The sequence below is a fragment of the Thunnus albacares genome, chromosome 20, assembly GCF_914725855.1.
Source record: "Thunnus albacares chromosome 20, fThuAlb1.1, whole genome shotgun sequence".
Lineage (NCBI taxonomy): Eukaryota > Metazoa > Chordata > Actinopteri > Scombriformes > Scombridae > Thunnus > Thunnus albacares.
Window position 1 is genome coordinate 19,613,948 of NC_058125.1, and position 20,247 is coordinate 19,634,194.

The 20,247-nt window shown below is 41.2% G+C and overlaps 1 protein-coding gene across 2 annotated transcripts in view; it reads right to left on the bottom strand.

Annotated features, from left to right (window-relative positions):
• kif19 (kinesin family member 19) overlaps positions 1–20,247 on the bottom strand; it is a 37,432-nt gene that overhangs the window by 3,024 nt on the left and 14,161 nt on the right. For both annotated transcript variants that reach the window (XM_044338563.1, XM_044338562.1), the window contains 12 exons: positions 9,999–10,109; positions 9,783–9,870; positions 8,414–8,550; positions 4,273–4,398; positions 3,954–4,148; positions 2,446–2,592; positions 2,179–2,301; positions 1,625–1,781; positions 1,316–1,490; positions 729–927; positions 296–566; positions 12–136 (listed from right to left, as the gene is read on the bottom strand). In XM_044338563.1, the coding sequence (XP_044194498.1) occupies positions 12–136; positions 296–566; positions 729–927; positions 1,316–1,490; positions 1,625–1,781; positions 2,179–2,301; positions 2,446–2,592; positions 3,954–4,148; positions 4,273–4,398; positions 8,414–8,550; positions 9,783–9,870; positions 9,999–10,109 (1,854 nt within the window). The remainder of the gene's footprint in view (positions 1–11; positions 137–295; positions 567–728; positions 928–1,315; positions 1,491–1,624; positions 1,782–2,178; positions 2,302–2,445; positions 2,593–3,953; positions 4,149–4,272; positions 4,399–8,413; positions 8,551–9,782; positions 9,871–9,998; positions 10,110–20,247) is intronic.

A 20,247-nucleotide genomic window follows, 5' to 3' on the forward strand; every position in this document is an offset into this window, starting at 1 on the left:
TGGGGGGTTACCTTGATGGTATGTCTGGTTGTCACCTTATCCAGGGCCATGGCTCTGTCCAGTTTCCTCTCATCAAGCTCCCTCATGTACATATCATAGAGCTCCTGGAGGTGGGGAGGTACTAGCAGACTGTGGTCTGGAACACACACATGCACACAAAGTTCAGTAAATCATGAATTAATTGTGCCTAAAACAAAAGTTAGATCTCTGCAAAGCAACTACACAGAAGTTACCAAATTATAGATATTTATTAGAGGCTTTCACACAGGGTCAAAACCAATTCTAATGGTCTCACCATCAATGAACTGCCTCTGCTGCTGTATGATCTCGTCACACAGGTGTCTGTGCTGCTCGAAACGCTGCACCACAAAGTTTTTCTGCCGGATGACGTTGTCCTTGAGCAGCGCGTGGGACTGCATCTCTGCATTCTCGATCTCCAGCTCATGGACCTTGCAGAGGAGGCCCAGGACCTCGCGTTGCTCCTCTGAGCTCACCCGGCGCGGCAGCAGCTCCTCTAAGCGCCGGGCCCGATCCCGAAGCTCCAGAAACCTGCGCTCGAGCAACGCCTTGAGGGTGAGAAAGAGAACAGGAGCTGATCAGATATGGTCTCAAGCCTCAAACTGTTTATAAAGCATTAGAAGAAAGTGGTTAGTTATATATTCTACAGAAGCAAACAAAAGTGCATGAACCATTTTCCCCTTAATTTTAATAAGTAGAAAAACTTCTACCTTCTGTTTGTGGATCTTTTTCTGTTCAGTCATGAGTGTAACCAGGTTTTCTCTGGCTATCGCCACCTCCTGAGTCTCAGAGCTGTCAGGGGGAGACTCCGGGGAGTCGGAGTCCTTCTCGCTTTCATCCTTATTCACACTTTCTTTTCTCCTTTCTGCCCGCCACTTCCTCCTGCGCCTACTCCGCTCCTGCTCCCAGCTAGGAGAAAAAAATACAGAAACATTTTAACTGCCAGCAATAATTACATGTCATCTGGTTTGTAATTTACAGCTAGATCATAGTGATCAGATTTCTGAAGCCACATTTGAATGTACGCAGTTCAAGCTATCATCTGTTTGAAAGACCAGTGAGAATTAATTGAATGTAGCACAAAGTCAGAGTATGGTTGCAATGGTTACCTACTGTTCAATATACCTTGCACACTCATTAAGATCTCAGTGGTGTTAAAACTGCACATATTGAATAACAATTCTGAACTTTTAAGCTAGAACTAGATTCCTGAATGTTACACAGGAGATCTTTGCATAATACATGTCTAACTAGAACATATGAGGGGGCGAGAAAGACATAAATCCTGAACACTCACTCTGCAATAGTTAGCAGGTGTTTGGAGGTGTCGATCTGGATCTCCATATTGCTGTTTTCCAGCTCCATCAGGCTCTTCCTGATCTCCATCTGTTGGCGGAACGCATCCAGGAGCTGCTCCCTCAAGTGATCCATCTCCGCCCGACTCTGATGGCTGGAGTGGGCCTGGACCTCCGCTGCGGGGAGGGGAAAGATGATGACAGAATGAGATAAAGATGAACAGGGATTATGCAACACAAATATTACAAAACATCTTAATTTGGCAGATATTCTTCATGTACTGTAGGAGGCGGTGTGGACAAGGCTTTACCCTGGACGTGGCGGATGTCAGCCCTGTCTGAGTTGAGTTGGCGGCTTGCCTGATCTGCAATCTTCTTCTTGAGCCGCTGGATCTCACAGCGCAGATCTGAGATTATGCTGGTGTACTGAGCAATGTGGTATGACACATTTATCAGGTTCTTTTTTACCTGAAGCACAAAATGACAAAAAACAGCTGAGCAAATACATAAATATTGACACAACTCTCTCAAATTTCACACTGAAAGTTGTATTTTGTAACTGTCAGCAGCTGAATTTAGCTCTTGAAATACTATTACTATTACTTGGATCTGCTTTATTTGCTGTAAATGTCTTATAATCAATAATAATGAGCAACAATCTACTCTTAACTTCTTGCAAACCTTTTACATGCAGTTAGCACTACAATATTAAACCAAATATAACATTACTCCCTTGTGAACGAATTTTAAGGTGAAGAAATCAAGAAATATGAGGAAATATTTCATTGCAGCATTAAGGACATTGATAAAAATCAGTAAAAGTAGACGAGAAGTTAAAAGATTGAAATATGTGTTCTGAGCTCACCCGTGTTCGAATACTTTTGGCACGGTCAGCATATGCCAGCGTGTTACGGGACTCCTCAAAAGCCACAGAGGCAGGACTAATATGGGCTATCATGACCGTTCGGCTGTTCCCGCCAAGCGAGTCCTATTAATCAAACACATCAGAAGAAAGACAAAAACATACATTAATCAGCAAAAAAAAAAAAAAAATAGATAAAAAATCTGAATCATAAAACACATTAAAAATAATGAGGAAGTTGGTACCATATACATTTTTAAATTGCTGTACCTTCAGTAGGCGAGTCAACTTGCTGTCTCGATAGTTGACATACTTGTTGCCATTTTTGTCACTCAGGGCGTTGATGCAGTTGCCCAAAGCCAGGAGGGAGCGGTTGATGTGGGCCCCTTCTTTCAAACGCTGACCCCTATTCTGAGTCTGATAGAAAGACAGACAGATATGAGTCAGAAAAGTGATGAAATTTTTTTGATTTTTTTGTATTTTTTGGGCCTTTCATGCATTTGTTAGAGAGTAGACTGCAGAGAGCTGACAGGAAATTAGATAACAGAAATTTGGGGGAATAACGTGCTACAAAGGTCCCAGCTGGACATGAAGTGGTGACACTGTGATTACATGGTCACGACTTGGCTGTGTCTTTCAGAGTAGTTGTCATGTTTCAACTTTTGCCCAGGAGATGGCATTACCTCCTACCTTTGGTTCATCAAGACTTGGCTTAAACTACATCAAGTTCAGCTTTTATTAGCCGCATGCACTCCTCTTTTGAAGAGGCAGAGAAAATGGTCCCTGTAACCTCAAGTGACAAACAACTCTCTGTGCTGCTCAATTCCTAGTGGAGGCCATATGTGCTGTTCATCAATACCATGGCTGTGAACCTTTTTCAAACAGTCTCCATGGTAAATAAGTGCTTTCACTCACCGGCTGTTTGCATGTTGCACGTGTGGTGCACAACAACATGTCGGTGTCAACATAGGCGACAATGATAAGCTATTAAGCTGTCCAACAAAAGCAGTCTCAACTTGAAAACTGCCAGCAACAAGCTGAACAAATACTTTTCAACATCTTCGCTCGTCTGCTCAAAAAAAGAAGATTGAAGAAATAATAAAACCAAGGAAGTGAACTGTCTCACAGATAGTCTTTTCTTCCTGTCTGGTAATACAGCCTTGCATGTCTCCATACAAGAATTGACTGTATTGGTTTGATGTCATAGACAAGACTCTCAACAGAGTGGCTGACAGCACTAAACTGGCTGTGCTGTAAAATGACCCATTTGCCAATCATGAAATGGCTCACCACCTTCAGTGTTTCATTTTAATTACTTTTTCTTTCTTTTTTGTTTATTTGTTACATTATCCAGAGTTTGTTTTATTATCACACCCTGCATATGTACAGTGCTTATGAGATGCTTGGTTTCTGCACTTAGGTGATTAAAGAGCTTATTTGCTGAAAGGTTGGTGTATTACTTTAATAAACTACATGGTGGGCCATAATGACAGATGTAAAAAGGGTTTTATTAAAGTCTCCTGAGGTTTATGTGGCCCTCAATCCTCTGGCCTGTTGTAAGAAGTCACTGCCAAGCATCCCTGGTGAGCAGACTACAGTGAGAGGCTACATGAGTGCAGACACACTCACAAAGCAGACCCTTGTAGTTTTGAGGCTACATGTGTAATGTGTACATACAGGCTCAAAAGGAGCAGTGTATATTGTATAATGGGTACAGTAGCCAAGTCATGCTATATAGTCATGCTATATATACAAACACACATAGACCACACACACACCTGTGCTGCTCGTTCCGAGCCGGCAAGGTCGATCATGAAGAGGCGTGCAAAGCGGACCTCCTGCAGGACATCACGGCAGCGGCTCTGCTGTTTGACAGCCACCTGCAGCACAGCGTGGGAGCGAGACGACGTCTGATTGGCAGCTGTCGGCTCCTGGGTGCGCTGTTTGTTACCCTTCATCAACAATTCCATGATCTGACAACACACAGGTAGAGTTCTTTGATGTGTCTGCAGTTGCGCTGGATGAAATCTGTATGCTTTAACTAAAATGAATGAGTGAATGAGTCATGTAGTTCAAGTGTGTGGTAGCTTGTCTCACCTCTTGAGCATTGATGGTAGACACCTCAGTGATGCCAGCAACCTGAATCACTCCCTTAGAGTCTTCTCTTAGGTCTAAGAAGCCTGAGGATGGGTTCAGCAGGTCACGGATCATCTCATTGTAGATCTAAATGATGCAGATAAAAATACAAAATCATCAACTGAGTTCACTTTCAATAAAGATCGGAAAAAAATATGTGCTTGGCATCCTTAACTTATATTCTGTTAAACTCTAGACATGAATCAAGAGGAAAAGGTTTAAGTCCATGGACAAGGCTCCATTCAGCTTTCAGGCCTCCCTCACACACACAAACATGGTACAAAAGCATCAAGTGCTATATTTTCAGAAACTTTAGAAACCTCTACTTGTTGGGTGGCAGGCTGCCATCAAGCCAATGTCAGTGCTCTTCTTTCATTCACTGAAAAGAATATGCAGTTGACCTCTCTGGTCTGCAGTGAAAGCCCCTAAATCTACATAAAAGCCCAGTGCAGGAAGTGACATCCTGGAAAGTGACCACTAGATGACAAACCAACGGGAGGCTGGAAATATGAAGACAGTTTTTGTTTGTCAAGCAGACCCCAGTCACAAACTCTGAAAAGGGGATGCTTTTATTGACACTGACAGTTGGGTATTTTTCTCTGTTATTTTTTCCAACTCTTTTATTTTGAGTGAAGTTTAAAAAAGACTAAGAGTCTTCAGCCATGCTAGAAGCTCTGTGAGGCTGTACTTGGGCACAATAGTGCTTTGAGCTAAATGCTAATGTCAGCATGCTACAGTAACATGCTTAAAATGAAAATGCTAACATGCTGATGTTTAGGAGGTAATAATTCCCATGTTCACCGTCTTAGTTGAGTTTGTTGGCATGCTAACATTTGCTAATTATCACTAAACACAGAGTTAGTGAGGCTGATGGGAATGTCATTAGTTTTGCAGGTAATAAACCAAAGTATTGGAGAAATTAAAAACTTGACCAGATGATGGTGCAAGATGAAAAGTGTCATACGGAGGGGAGTTATCACAGTTCATCCTGAGTGAAACATGAAATTGGGTGGCAATCCATCCATTAATGGTCAAGACATTTCACTCAAAACCACATGGTGGTGCTACAGGAAAAGTCAGGGGACCACCAAAGTCACAAGAATACATCATCTGGGAACCATGAAAGTTTGTGCAAAATTTTGTGCCCATCCGTCAAGTAAGCTGTCGAGATATTTAGGTGGATAAGTGAAAAATTTACATGAAAAGTCAGGGGATCAGCAGGATTCATCCTCTGATCACCATGGATATCTGTACCAAATTTTATGTCAATACATCCAATAGTTGTTGAGATATTTCAGCCTGGTCCAAAGTGGTGGACTGACCGATCAACAGATTGACATTGTCATCCCTACACGCCGTTAGTGTAGGTAGAAAGGTTTCTCTGTCAACTACCCTACACGTGAGGAGAGCAAGGCAACAAAACCAGAATAAACATAAAAACAAAGGGGGAGGTAACACTGCGTGCATGTGAGTGGTAAAGAATGAATGAAGGTGTATATTTGCATTTGTTGTGCGTGTTTCTGTGCATGTGTTTTTGAGATTGCACATGTTGAAAGAGAATGTGATTTGGACAAGAAAGGGAGCAGATGTGTGCACATCGCCCAGTCAGGCTGTAAAATGGCGTTTAACCTCTTTGTGGTGAGGCGGCAGTGGTAACAGATTGCTCCCTGGAAACAGCAAACACACACGTCACACACAGCCTTGTCAGGATCCATCCAGAGAGTTCAATACAGGTCAAAGAACATCCAGACTCCATGATTGGCGTTTTAACAGGCTAATTTTTACATCCAGAGTGCTACTAAAGAGCTAAGCTTCAATAATAATGTCAATCATTGACATTAATGATAATGTTTGTCACTGAAAACACAAAATCTAATTTCAATGTCTGATGCAAACCCTCCACTCAATGGGCAAAATTTGTACCCAACAAGTGCTTATATTGTGCCATTTTTATTCTCTGCTGAAGGTTGAATGTCCTCTTCATATTTGCTCTTTTTAAAACAGGTTATATTCATCATCTGTCTCTTTCTTTCTGCTGTTATCCTTTTCTTTTCTTTCTCTCTAACCCTTTTCTCTTTCTCTCTCTCTCTTTTCTCATAAAATAATTTTCTTTTCTGACAGCCTGGACATTTTTGAACAAATCTGACTCATTCTTCTTTGTATTCATGCCGCCATCTTCTCCAGAACGTCTTGTAGGAAAGAAACTACAAAGGACAAATTGTTCATTTGAAATCATAAAAAATATCTTGAATGAGACACATCATTTTAAAGGTTCACATGATACAATACTTTCTGTATTTTGAAAAACAATTTTGACCAGATACTTTGAAAAGAACACATTATGAACCCATTGTGAGGCTATACTATAATCACAAACTGACCACAGTAAAAAAAAAGGCAAAAATGACTTCTGTGAACCCATGAGAATACTAAATCACCCCAGTGAGGCTCAGTTACTGCTATCAGAGTCAAATGAACCAACTCCATTGTATCCACTGCTATTAAGGGCTTTGTCATTAAACACACAATCTGAGCTGTAGCTGCTTCTCAGTAATGAGGTGTGGAACTGCAGCCAGAAAGGCACACAGAGAGACCACCATCATGAGCCTGGCTTCTCATGTGTAGTTCATCATCCAATGACAAAGGCGGAGATAATCCCTCAGCCAGCTGGTCCACAGATCACTGCACACCAAAAACTACTGAGGGCTTCAGCGCAACAAAAGCTATCGGTTACTTACTGTGGTTTCTTACAAAGTTTGTCCTTGATCTTTAAAACTAATTTTGAGTCATGACCTGGTAACATCATCAGAGCTGTCACCTTATAATCTGCAGTAGGTTTTGAGTTGCTAAGAAAATAACCTCATCTAAAAGCCCTCACACAACAAACTCTGACAGATTTAACATTGTGCATCGCCTCACCTTGCCTCACTTTACCTCCTGTCTTATGTCATAAGTTGTATTTGAACCCAGTGTAAAAACTGCAGCTGATTATTTGCACTCCAAAGAATATCACGGAAACACAAACAGAACAAAAGAGGCTGCCATTATATCTTCTCGGAATAAAAAGTGAGAAAATATATTTCAATTAGCGCTGTAAAGTTTTGCTTTGTTGAGATTTTTCAGCCTGTGGTCTTTTAATGTTGAAGAAAAGAAATGAAAAAAAGAAAAAGAGAGAACCCGGACAAAATAGGTGAAATTACTGCTTTATTTTCCTAACAGCCTTTCAGACAGCTTTCTGCCACTGACTGCGTCCACTGACAATACAACACACCAAAGCTGTTAAATGGCCATCAATAAGGGACAGTTAGAGACAAACAAAAACTACAGGTGTTGAACAATGGTTCAATGGCTGACTATCACTTTGAATTTGAGTTTTCAAAAAGGGGTTTTTTTAAAGATGGCAACTTTCTTTTGAAGACTGCATTGTACTTTTGAAATTACAAAATGCTATATTTGCACAGTGACATTTGTAAATGTTAAAAGCAGTACGCCTTTACCATTTTAATAAGGAAAGGCATGGCAAGTTTATTTGTGTAGGACCTTTGAATAACAACGCAATTTAAAATGCTTTACATTAGACATAAAAAGCATTAAGATACAATGTACAGTACTGGTCAAATGTTTGGACACTTTCTCATTCAAGTGAATGGAAAAGTGTGTCCAAACTTTTGACTGGTACTATAAAAGGCACATATAACACAAAGTTTGTGTCCGGGCTCCTCTGCAGGGCTGCGGATAAGGATGTCGGCTCAGCTCCTTTCACATGTGAAACAAATGCTAGGCTAAAGTAATGCAACACCAGTAGTATCTGCATACGATTGGCATCAACTAACAACCTCAGATGTTATCAGTGTGAGCAGATGACTGTGAAAGAGGACGTTCTAATTGTGACAGAAACAGAAATAGATGCCTGCAGTTAAATGTGAAGAAATCAGAAGGAATCTCCAAACTCTGAGTGAGCAATCAAGTTAATGGCTTTAACATTTTGAGTCCCCCACTGCAGGGCAATTAGGAGATGTGTCATCACTGCTGCATTAACTAGATGATTCTGTGTGTTGTGAGAGTGAGAATACATGTCTGGAGAAAAGTTCTTGAAACTGACCTCCAGATAGGACATCGAGACGCTATACAGCATGTCGTCACTGGTCTCCTCAATGGCACGGAACAAGTCGTTCAGGGTTCGGACATAGATGCCGGGCTCCTTGTCTGTCCCCAACATGGTGTATGTCTTCCCACAACCTGAAAACAGCAAAGAAAATTACAAACAAACAAACCATTTATGGCCTGCCATGATCAAATAACATCAGATCGGTTTAGAAGGGAAACATTTTACTCCCTCAGTTGGTACAGTGAAGCTTTTGACGTATAATGTGAAAGAGGTTGTACGTAGTTATCACTAACTCTGCAGTTCTTCTCAGCTTTACAGAGCATTTTAGTCTTTCACCTCATTGTTTTGGTTTCATGGTTTTAATGTTTTAATTCTCTCTCCCTGCTGTCATCAGTGTCCTTTCCAGCTGCAGCACGCAGCTGTTACAAGCAAAATACCTCTGATAAATCCACTTTACACCACCTGGCCATCACCAAACAGCAGAGGCACATTTAGCAACTAGGTGGTGTGCATAGTAGAACATTTAGGAGCTAAAGAGCCAAATATTTCCCTCAGGAGTTGGTGGAGACCACAGAGCTAAAAAAAAAAAAAGAGTGAATACTGGACTTAGATTTGCAAGGTGGACAGAAACATGACTTCAAATAAATGCTCCATGTCTGCTGGTTGTTTATATAGGCAACTGTTGGCTAACAAGTTCGTCATATCAACTTTATGAGGTGACGTCAATTAGTGCAGGTTTAGCAAGTTAAGCAAGTTTTTTTTACTCCTGCATATTGTGTTTAAAAATTGCTAACCAAAGTAAATACTGTACTCTAAACCAAACCACCGTATGAAAGCTCAATGTCAAAGCTAGAACTAAAAGTGTTTACTATGTCCGTATCACTGAATGTTCAGGATGTGCTGCCTTAATCTGTCCTTGGCTGGCCTGACCACACTGTTGCACAGACATGCAAGTAAACACATAAACACACACAGACACACGCTAAAATCCCTGTGTTTATTTCCCCACAAGAGGAGACAGAGAGCTGTAAATCTCTGAGACAGATGGACAGACAGAAGGCAGAGGAAGTCAGTGAGACAGAGAGACAGATGGGTAGCTTAGATGGAGAAATAGTGCTTGACTAGTCTTTGGCAGTGTGGCCCTACTCACTGGAAATGTGGGAGGTAGAGCATGACTCATTTTCTAATCAGACCTGCAGTAAAATTAAAATCAAAACAGATGCGAATAAGATGTCTCACTCTTTTCCTGAGAGTGCACTGACTAGCTGAATTGGTGGATAATTCACACCTCTATTCAGACAGAGGGCCCAGTTATATACGTGGGTTTTATGCAACAAACACACAAACAAAGACAAAGACAAACCTGTAGGTCCGTAGGCAAACACAGTGGCATTATAGCCTGATATGAGGCCCTCGATCAGCCCTTTGGTTGTAGCTCGGTACACCTCCTCCTGCAGAAGGAGAAGGAAATCAGTTTAAAGAGCTCAAGTGATAAACAAGAGCACAAACATATTTAAATGCTATGCCACATTTGTTTGGATTTCATTTAGTGCTTGATTTAGTACTACTTTCGACTAACCTGACTGGCTGAGAAGTCGAACGCCACGTCAAACATGTAAGTCTTCTCCCTGGAGCGGTTGGCACGCAGGATGTCGTCCGGATCCTCCATGGGGTCCATCAGAACCACCATCTAATGATGACGAGGAAAGCGAAGACAGAGGAAGGAGAGCCACGAGAATGGAGGAAAGAGACACACAGAAAGAGTAGGTGGTTAGTCCCAGAGCCACGGACTACTGACGTCTGAGCAGCTAATTAAGTTGAAGATATGTCTTTTGTCAATCTAATGAGTGAATGTGCCAATTCAGTGAGTTGAGATTCAGCAGAAGACGTCAGTTTGGAAACATGGTGAGAGTAAATGAGAAAAAAAGTTCTGTAGGAATGTCAGACATTAATTTCCCAATTCCACTGAGATTGGATGGATCCCAGATGGGAAAATGATAACTTCACAGGTGTACTGTTATCATTTATTATTTGTTTAGATTATTATTATGTGTACATAGTTGAAAAAAGGGAATAGAAAGTCAGGTAGACTGTGCAGCTGTAGCATCAGCTGTCAGGGCTGGCTAAAAAAGATGCAGATGGCTGTGTGTCTGTTGCAGATGGCTGCAGATGTCTGTTCCTGTTGAAACATTTGGTGTAGGTTGTAAGCTTCTGGCAGGGTGATGTCAAGTTTCAACTGAGTCTTATGTACATGGCATTTTGTGTATTCAGATCACAATAGTAGAGAAACAAACAAAACAAAGGAAAATGACTGGCAGCTAGAATGGAGAAAAACAATGTCACATTTAAAAGCGAGGAAACAGCAAAAACATTTTCTTTTCGGCCCTGTAAGTAAAAGAAGTTGAGGAATATGCCCAAATCAGGGTACACTTATGTGCACTTCTGTAATTTACAGCCAGTATTTCTTCTTCTGCTCTCTTCCACTGTTTCATAACCAATAACTGTCATAAAAAAAAGAATGAACACGTCAATGGAAGATGTCTGCTTTGACAAAAACAGACCACAGAACGGGGACAATTCACAGCATGTATGTATGTATGTATGCAAATTAGCATCCACTCAAGCCATCTGCTGCACTCTGAGTCCTGCTTATAGAGAATAACGACCCAACAAGCAGCCCACATGTCAAGGACATTCATGGCATCTGGAGGATGAGAGACCAGCTCGAGTGTACTCAAGAAGAACACGGGGGCAGGTTGATATTGTTCAAAATTGCTGAAAATTGCTGCATACAAAAAACATGCATGTGACAGCCTCATGAATCAGGTTGTGTGTGAATACAAGATTGAACTATCTTATTGTTACGATTGCGCTGTTTGATAAAGCCCAAGTCTAACCCACTATCATCAGTAAATAACAGCTCCAAGAAAGAACATTCAGGGAACTATTAACAGAAACGGCATAGCACAGTGCCAGAAGAAAACATTATAATGCTGTTGACAAATCACTGAATTAGAGTGGGTGCATTTGGCTTGACAGGAAAATTACTCTCTTTACAATCCCGTGGGCTTGAATCTCCTGCAATGCAACTGACAGAAGAGTCAATAAATAAACAAGACGAGGTCAAAACCTAGTATATGGCTGGACTGTGTATGAAACGCTAATGTGAAATGATGGATACAGGAAGTGGTGACATGTGGCGACCGAGCCCCCAGGAAGTGTGCCTGGCTTTGACACCTCTTTTTTTTTCTCATCCACATTCTGCAGAGACACACCCTACTCGACCTCTAATTGGCTAGTACTTGTTGACGTCATTGGTTAGGTTGGTTAGGTTTAGGCATGAGATAGTTAGGGTTAGGGTAAGAATATCAGGGTCAGAGCCTATCAGAGGCAGAGTAGGGGCGGGTCTTTGCAGGATGCAGGTGGGAAAAAAGAATAACAGGACTTTGACTGAAGCCAATTTGACAAAGAGCCTTTCTCAATACCAAGTTCGGACATCTGTACTTACTAGTTAGGACTTGGCAAGTTTGACTCGGGAGTACGAACTTCAGAGGACAGGAGGACGCAGTAGAGTCATTCTGCAGTTGGAACAGCAGCTACTTGCTGATAGCAACAGCTCAATAAACTTAAATTTAATATACACTGATCTGTTCATTTTAATACATTTATATTTATTGAAACGTGGTGATGTCTGTACATATAGAGCCCCAGAGGCAGTGCTGTTGTTCTATCCAGTAAAAACATGAAGCTTCACTTTACATTCAGACAAACTAATGTAGCAGCTACAATTGTTAGATTTCATCTGTGAGACCAACATTTATCTTCCAAAACGAATTATATCATATATCAAAATGCTACAGAGACATTATAGTCAGGAATTATTTGATATTTTTTACAATACTAAATTGCTGTGTATATTACAGAGAGGGAAAGTACCAAAACTGAGGGAAAATATTATATATAAAATAAGTGAATTACTTCCTAACACCTGCTGTGAACCAGTGGGCTGCTGCCAGAGAACGACTACTCTGCTCTCACAGCTTCTCAAATGTCTATGAAGACGAGGCGGTGCAGTCACGACGCCATCCTTCATCACAATGACTGTCATTCCTCTGCATCATTTTGAGCTTTTCCAGGTTTTCCAAAACAAAGCTAAAGTCCCCCCGTTACAGCATCTCAGTGAGTAATTTATAATCAGCTTACTACTGTGCTCATCACAAAAACATTAAAAAGGTTTAAGCAATTGGTAGTTCTGGTGCTTTTTGAGCAAATGTAGAGCCGGATTGCACTAAACAAAGAGACCAGAAGTAAATTATTTGTTTTTGTAGTTCATAGTTCGTATTTTATATTTAATCAAAATCAACTTCAGTGATAAATGTTTCTTCCTGTCCCCTTAAATGCAGTTGGTAAGAGTTGACAATACAACAAAAACCAGGTTTGATCTGATAAAATGTAATACCAGGTCCAGAATCACCTATATTAATCCTAATACAGATGTTTTTTATCATTGAAAACAGCATATATAATACTAGGAGAGTCATGTTTCATCAGTGGCTCGTCACATCTCCGAAAACCTTCCAAAATAGGCATTATTTAGATAAACTGACCACTGATTGTGAATCTAAATAGTTACTTTCTTGCCTGAAAAATACTCAGACTCAATAAAGTGACATATTAACAGTCCCACAGCGAAAATGACAACAGCTTAATCTCCACCATCACTGCCTGTCGGTGCAAAATGCATTCTGGGATACTTAGCTTCGGCCACCTTCAGTCAACCAATGGTGTGACTTCATAGATCAGCGATTCACTCAGTCAGTCAGTCATGGATGTTTGCGTTATAGGGCTAGCTCTGCTGTTGCAGTCCAGCCAAAAAAATAAGAAAAAAACCCTTGAGTTTATTTTAGATATGACCATGGGGCAGCTGGGAGTTTGCAAGGGTTCAGTTGATCAGCTCCGTTCAGCAGTGGGCCTGGAGAGTCCTCTGAGGCCTGTAACGCTGAACCACACGGCTTGTTTGATGACCCCCTCAACCACTGAGCCGCTCACTTTGAAGCCTCTCAATTGAAATTCAAGAGGGGAGATTTCACTTTTAATAAACTGACAATAACAGATGAAGGCGGGGAGCATGGCAAGCTTGCACAGACTGCAATCAGCAAAAAGGGGGAAAGGAGAGGGGGATGAAGTACTGAAGAGGGAGAAAGAGGAAAGATGGAGAGGCGGGAGGGATGAAGTAACACTGGTACTTGTCTGGACTTCAAGTTTACGCCCTTAATTGCTTGCTTAAGATGTGTCTTGTAGAGAACAGAGCAGCATGTGGAGCAGTTCATGCTACTCATCCTATTAACTCCCTGCTTCTTCTCCAACTTTTCTGTGCATGCCGTCCGGCTGCAATGACAAAGATTTGGTGAACAAGGGAGTGCTTCTTCAGTATCCAAGGTCAGAGGCACTTAAGCCACTTACTGTAACTCTCAGCCAATCGGATGACCTTTAGAAACAATATCGGTATAAAGTCAGAGGAAGAAATGACTCATCGAGTCTGGCAAAAAATGGCAAACAGAGAGAGTGTTAAGCAGATGAGTCCAAGTCCTTTGAGTTGCAGGAGGATGTAACCCCAAAGTGGATTCATCTAAAAATGTGTCCACATTAGGATAAGGACTGGCAGGGGAGGTCATCTACATTACACCACATAGCACCACATAAAGCTGAATCCGGTTATATCAGATTTTATATTATAACACATATTTAGGAAGTTAGTAGTGGGCTGATAAGGATTTCTGTACACTTCATATGCACATTTTGACACATGTACACTGATTTAATAGATCAATTATCTTAAAATTGGTTGGTCATTCATAATCAGCTTTTGTCTCCTTAATTGCTTATAGTTGAGTTGACTATTAGCAAACAAAATCATCTTCTGGTAAGTTGATTTCAGTAGTTTACAGTAAACTTCTGTTCCATCGCCTCCTGATGGCCAAATAGAGCTGATGACACAATTTTGTCAATTTATTTTTTTGTTTCTGCAAAAAGCAGAAACATAAACCCAGATGCATGACAACACCTGCATTGCAGAGCTGGAAGCAACAGAGAATTGACTTCTTCTTACTTCTGTGCAACAACCTAATCGTGTCTGAGACGACATGCATAATTGTTTTGGAAATGCTTTATTGTCCTTGTTCACACTAAAATGTGAGTAGTGTTTTCAAGATGTTCCACTCTGGAGACCAAGCTTAGGGTGGATGAAAGGTTATACCAGAGAAAAAAGGTGTGTTTTCAAATTCAGCCAGCTTAGTGTGAACATGGCCTGTTACTATATGCGTGATGTGTGCGTGCGTAATTGTGTTCCCCGAGAAGGCTGATGAGCATGCCTCAATACTCTTACATAATTGCATGTATAGTAGGTATCAAATAGTGTGTGCATCCATGCACACTTTTGTCCCTGTGCATGCACTTGAGAAAATCATTAAGGGTGCCAAAGGTGTTGATAACACCTCTAGTCCCATCTGTCATCTGTGTTTCTTGAGTTACAGTACCTTCCCGCAGCTCCACCCATGAACATCCACACATAGCAGCTGCTGCTTGGGCAGATTCTATACCCCTAATTTTCTTAAGTCTTCTGATTAGACTGTAAGGTGCTGGCTCTAATGACAGTACACTGTGTAGGAACATAAGACTGGATGTCTGGGCATGTGCCTCAGGGTTTTATGCCAATAATGGACTATGGATAACCTCCCAAAGTTTAGACTTTGCCAACACAGGTGCCTTTCACAGTGGACTGTCCTCTGAGTTCAATTGAGAGCCTTCTGAGAAACAAAGAGTCTGAGGTGAAGTATAGGTCACTATTAGCTGTTGAGCATTGACATCCAGCGTACAGAACAGGTTAAGGAGGATTCGGAAACATGGCAGTCTCATGGATACCACTAAGTCTCCCACATATCCCTTCTCTCTCTCTCTCTGTCTCTCTCTCTTTCTCTCACAGTTGCATGGAAACATATACACACATAGCAACTAAGAAAACAGCAGTTCGTGTCCACTGCAACAAGCAAGTCTGTGCAAGCAGGGTGGCGAGAGGCATGACTGACCACAAGAGCTGAGGTCAGCACACTCCCACACAGTGTTCTTGTGTATATGAGTATATAGGAGGAGAGGATGTGTGATCGGTTGTATTTTTTACACTAAAAATATTCAGGCACTCTCCTCATATACAGTATGTGTATGCGCTGACGATAGCAGAAATTCCACAGAGCCAGTGTGATGGTTAGAAAAAATGCAGAAATACTGTAGGTTTTAACACCTTCAGAGCAAATAACTCTCTCAGAAAAGCTGATCGATACATCCCTCTTATTTACCGTATCATACATGCAACATGCTGTTCACTGACATGAGTTGGTGAACAGCTGCACGGCAACCACTCTACAAACAATACTGGCACAATACAGCAAACACATAGAACCTGATAAGATGAATACAAATGTCTGACTGGTTCTGGTGCAGCTGTTGAGAACAAAAAAATAAAGAAGTGGGCACACTGTATCCATGACACTGATAATTACTGGGACATTTGCTGTGCTCTAATTTAAAGAGACTCAAGCATTAGAGCACATTTAGCAGCAATTTATGTGTCTTTTTGCCAATATATCGGTTTCTCTAACCTCCAGCTGACGATTGTGTAACATTCAGATGTTGTGAGCCAGTCTGGCGAAAAAAAAACGCAGAACTACATTTATGAACAGCCTCCTTTAGGAAATGAGCTAATTGCTTTGATCATTGATCATTTGACAGTTAACACTAGAGCAAATACATCAGATAGAAGACAAAACCAGTGTGAGTGAGAGTCCTTTGCATGATTTCCAAACAAACTACAACTAAACTTAAGCTACCATATCTGCCCGTCTATCAGGATAGAATTAATTGCTTCAGCTTGTTAATCATGTTCTTTCAAAGATCAGGGAAGATCAGAATTTAGGTGACAAGGGAATCTCTTGACTATGCTCAAGTTCAACAACATACTATGAGATGAGTGATGTCAGATTTTCCACTTGGGGACTGAATGAGCTTCTGTTACTCTTTCTATCGGGACCAATCACCCCTTTTTTCGCTGACTGCTGACTAATTCATGGTTGCCACTCAAGGAAATGTCAATTTTAAGACAAGCGAGCCAAAAGCCTGGAGGACTGCTTGAAAGGGAAATGGAAAGCAATTTCCTGGTCGACAGCCCCTGTGGTGTCGTGGTGTCATTTTTAGCAGTTTCAATCATGCTGTCTTTCATCACAATGGACATCACATGCTACAGCCAATTTTCATTTGGATACAGGGCTTGACTCAATTTAACTTGACCCTGGGTGCTGACAAACAAAATGGCCAGAGCGTGAATTTACACACTGTGGCTATGAAAAAAAGAGGCTCCTAAAATATTCATATCATCACATGGATCAGCCAAAGTCAAAACAACAGCTTGCTTATGCAGTGACATGAAACCAATTAGTATGATGGAGTTATATAAATGCCATAAAAAGCAGTGGGGTGCGATGGAGCACATTTGCCCAGTGCCTCTCTTGGCTGATAGGTTTTCTAATCAACAGGACCTGCTGTTCTGGTCGTTAAAGCAGCAGGGTTGACTTGGTTGGCCATCTTGCTCATTATAGCACTGCTAGCTCCCACCGCAGATCCATAATTCAAAGCGTGGATGTGGTGCAGTTTCACAAGCCAGCTTGCCCTAGTTGGTTCCCCCTGACTTGCTCCACTATCATGTGCCAAGAGGCAAATGCTGCCAAGATGGGCAACAAAAGTCAGCAGTCGTGTAGACATCAGCCCCTTTTATAGGCACTGGTTTCATTACACCTAATTGATGGCTTGGATCTCTAATAAAATGAACAAAGAGCAATTGGAAATCTCGATCATATAAATGGCTTACAGTGGGCTGGCCGTCACTCATGCTGTAATAACAGGGTTTTTCCTGCACAGAGGAATTTTTGGCGCCCCCCAAAGAGGTTTTAGGCGGCGCCAAAGGAAAATCACCAGCGCCAAAACGATAAGAGCTGAGCATAAAAACAGCAATTCAAATCCTCTCCGAATGTGTTTAATAGCACTACATCAAACAACTGTTGAACAAGCAAAGCATAAACTTAAATACGACGTCTTTGACTTCCAGCAGTCAACTCCCCTCTCATCCACAGCTGCTATATTTTACATATGCAGCTGGTGCTGGATAAGCCAGCTAAGCTGCACTGTATTGACTGGGGCCTAATGGGAGAGAGGACTTCCTGAGATTTATCTGAATTACAACTGCAGCATACTTTTTGCATCATGTCCTGCCTCCTGCATCCCTCTCCTAAACCAAACAGAGTATTTCCAGTGGGTGAGGATGCGTCTGTCATGGACGATCTCCTGTTGTGTGCTACAGGTGTGAAAGGGCATCTGGTCTGGACACTGTCCGGAGTTCACATTTTATAACGGCAAGAGACAGTTAGCGGAGCACACACACCACACCCCTCCCCAAATCCCACGTCCCTCTCCCTCAAACTCATTTCTCTTCCCCCCCTTATAATGTTGGAATAAAATGATTTTTTATCCAGTTTTGTTAATTGGGCTTTTATTTACTCAAGCATAATAGACAGTTTTGTTTATCAAAGGGATAGAAATAACAGGATAATGCATAGATTTCTGTAAAATAAGGTAATACAGACTCATTGCCTTTACTGTATGTGGATTGATCATGGTTACTGTCATAGTCACCCTCTCTGTATAATCCATGGAATTTGACTATAAGCAAATTCAATTGTTTTTCTGTCTTGTATCAGTATTAGTATCTATTTAGTATTATTATTATTATTAGTAAGTATTTATTCTTGGAGAAAAATTAAATAAATATCTATTTAAACATTTTTAGCGTAATCCACAATAAAATAAAGATCCACTTAAGCAGATAAATATAGCAACTAAAAAATAAAGATTGATCAATTTTTTAAAACCCCAAAGAGAGGAAAGAAGAGAATCTGAAAGACCAAACAAAGCCAGTTACAGCAGACGGAGAAGGAAATGTTCTTATACAAAAACACACAGATAGAGTCTAAATCAGAGCGGCAAGGTCGAAGCTGTCAAACCACCTGTACACACTGATGTCATGTTTTATTGTTTACATTTGTGTCTTGTCTTTACTGCTCTGGCTTCAAAGGTCACGAGGTTACATCCTTTTTTTTTATCAAGGTTATTTGGTTGACCCTACATGCATTGGAGAGATTAGGAGACCGGCTTTTGTCTGTGTGTCATGTATCTGTGTGTCATATCTAAAGAGCATGTCCATCTATGCATCTTGTTTTTCCCCAGAGACACCATTCTCTTTTCATCCTCATCCCCAAGTGACATTGTGGTTACCATGGAAGCGTGTTTCCAATCCTGTTTCCACTGCTTTGTAAATTTCAGTGAAACTGGGGATCATTACTAAGGCTACTCAAAGGCTGTAGTATTTTAATTCTGAAAAATATTTTGAATTTAAGAATGTCTGCATGATCTGCATGAAAATACTACTGGTTATTTACAGTAGTGGGATGATTAGATGTGAAAATAGCAAAAACAGAAAATGTCATGTCTCACAGTGTAGAAAATTGTTGATCACACCTATTGATAGTTGATCACAACTATTGACACACAATTACTTAATCCTTGGACAACTGGCCTGATTTTACACCAAATTTCACTGAAAACTTAACAAGTTGTGATGGCAACTGGTCAGTTCTTCACTTCATCCCAGACTAAAATATCTCAACATTGGATGGACTCCCATAAAACTGTGTATATTCATGTCCCCAGAGCATAAATCCTGTGTGTGCATGCGTGTTTGTGTGTGTGTGTGTGTGTGGACTGCTGGGCTCTCACTACTTGCATCTCACCATATCCCCTTCCCTTATCTTTAGGTTTCACAATGACATAACAGCAGAGTCGTTTAACAGTGACATCTGTGCGCTACGTCAAGAATACCGCAAAGAACAAAGGATCAAGATCACAAAAAGAAAGCCATCAGGTCGCAGCAGTGACCCTTGCGGGGCAACCTTTCAAGCTGCTCTTTCAGATACGCAACCAAAGCTTTAGAAAGTCCAACGGACACAATTGTGGTTGGTTATCTGATAGAAAACCTCAGAGCTGCCCTCTCTGCACCCCAACAATGCTACTGTATATCCCGTTTCAGGGGCTCTTGATGATTGGAGGTGTGTGTTGGATCACAGTGTACCTGATACACTGTGCTTGATAGCAATGTCTGTTCTTCATTTGAGGTTACATAAGATGTCTGGCTGTGCCTATTTGTCTCAGTCTCTGTTTCTGGTAAATGAATGTCAGATCAGTACTCTCAGACGAGGGTCGCTGTAATTCCGACTCACAAACGAATAGACACACAGACACACACCAGTCCTTGCAATAGGATTCCCAACACCAAATGCAAGAAGAGATCGACAAATGGATGAGAAAAATCACTTTCCTTCCTTCCTTCTCTCCTTTCCTTCCTTCATTCTTTCCTTCCACCAGTCCAATTTTTCACCGTTGCTTAATGTCCTTGTCATTTCTGTTTCGAGGGCATGTAGCACAGATGTATTATTGGATGGCTCGGGCACAGATGGTTACAATGGATAACAGGAACAATACAATTCATTGAACCACAGGATCTCAATTAAGTGTGAGGATGTTGGAGGGTGCAGGGTGCAGGGTGCCCTAAGGTTGCCATTAATGTCACCCTCACTATAAAACCCTCACAGGCAGAGTCAAATCCAATCAACGACAAAGTTCTTCTGCATAAGATAAAACCTAAGTGTTTCAAAACTGTATTTTAAAAT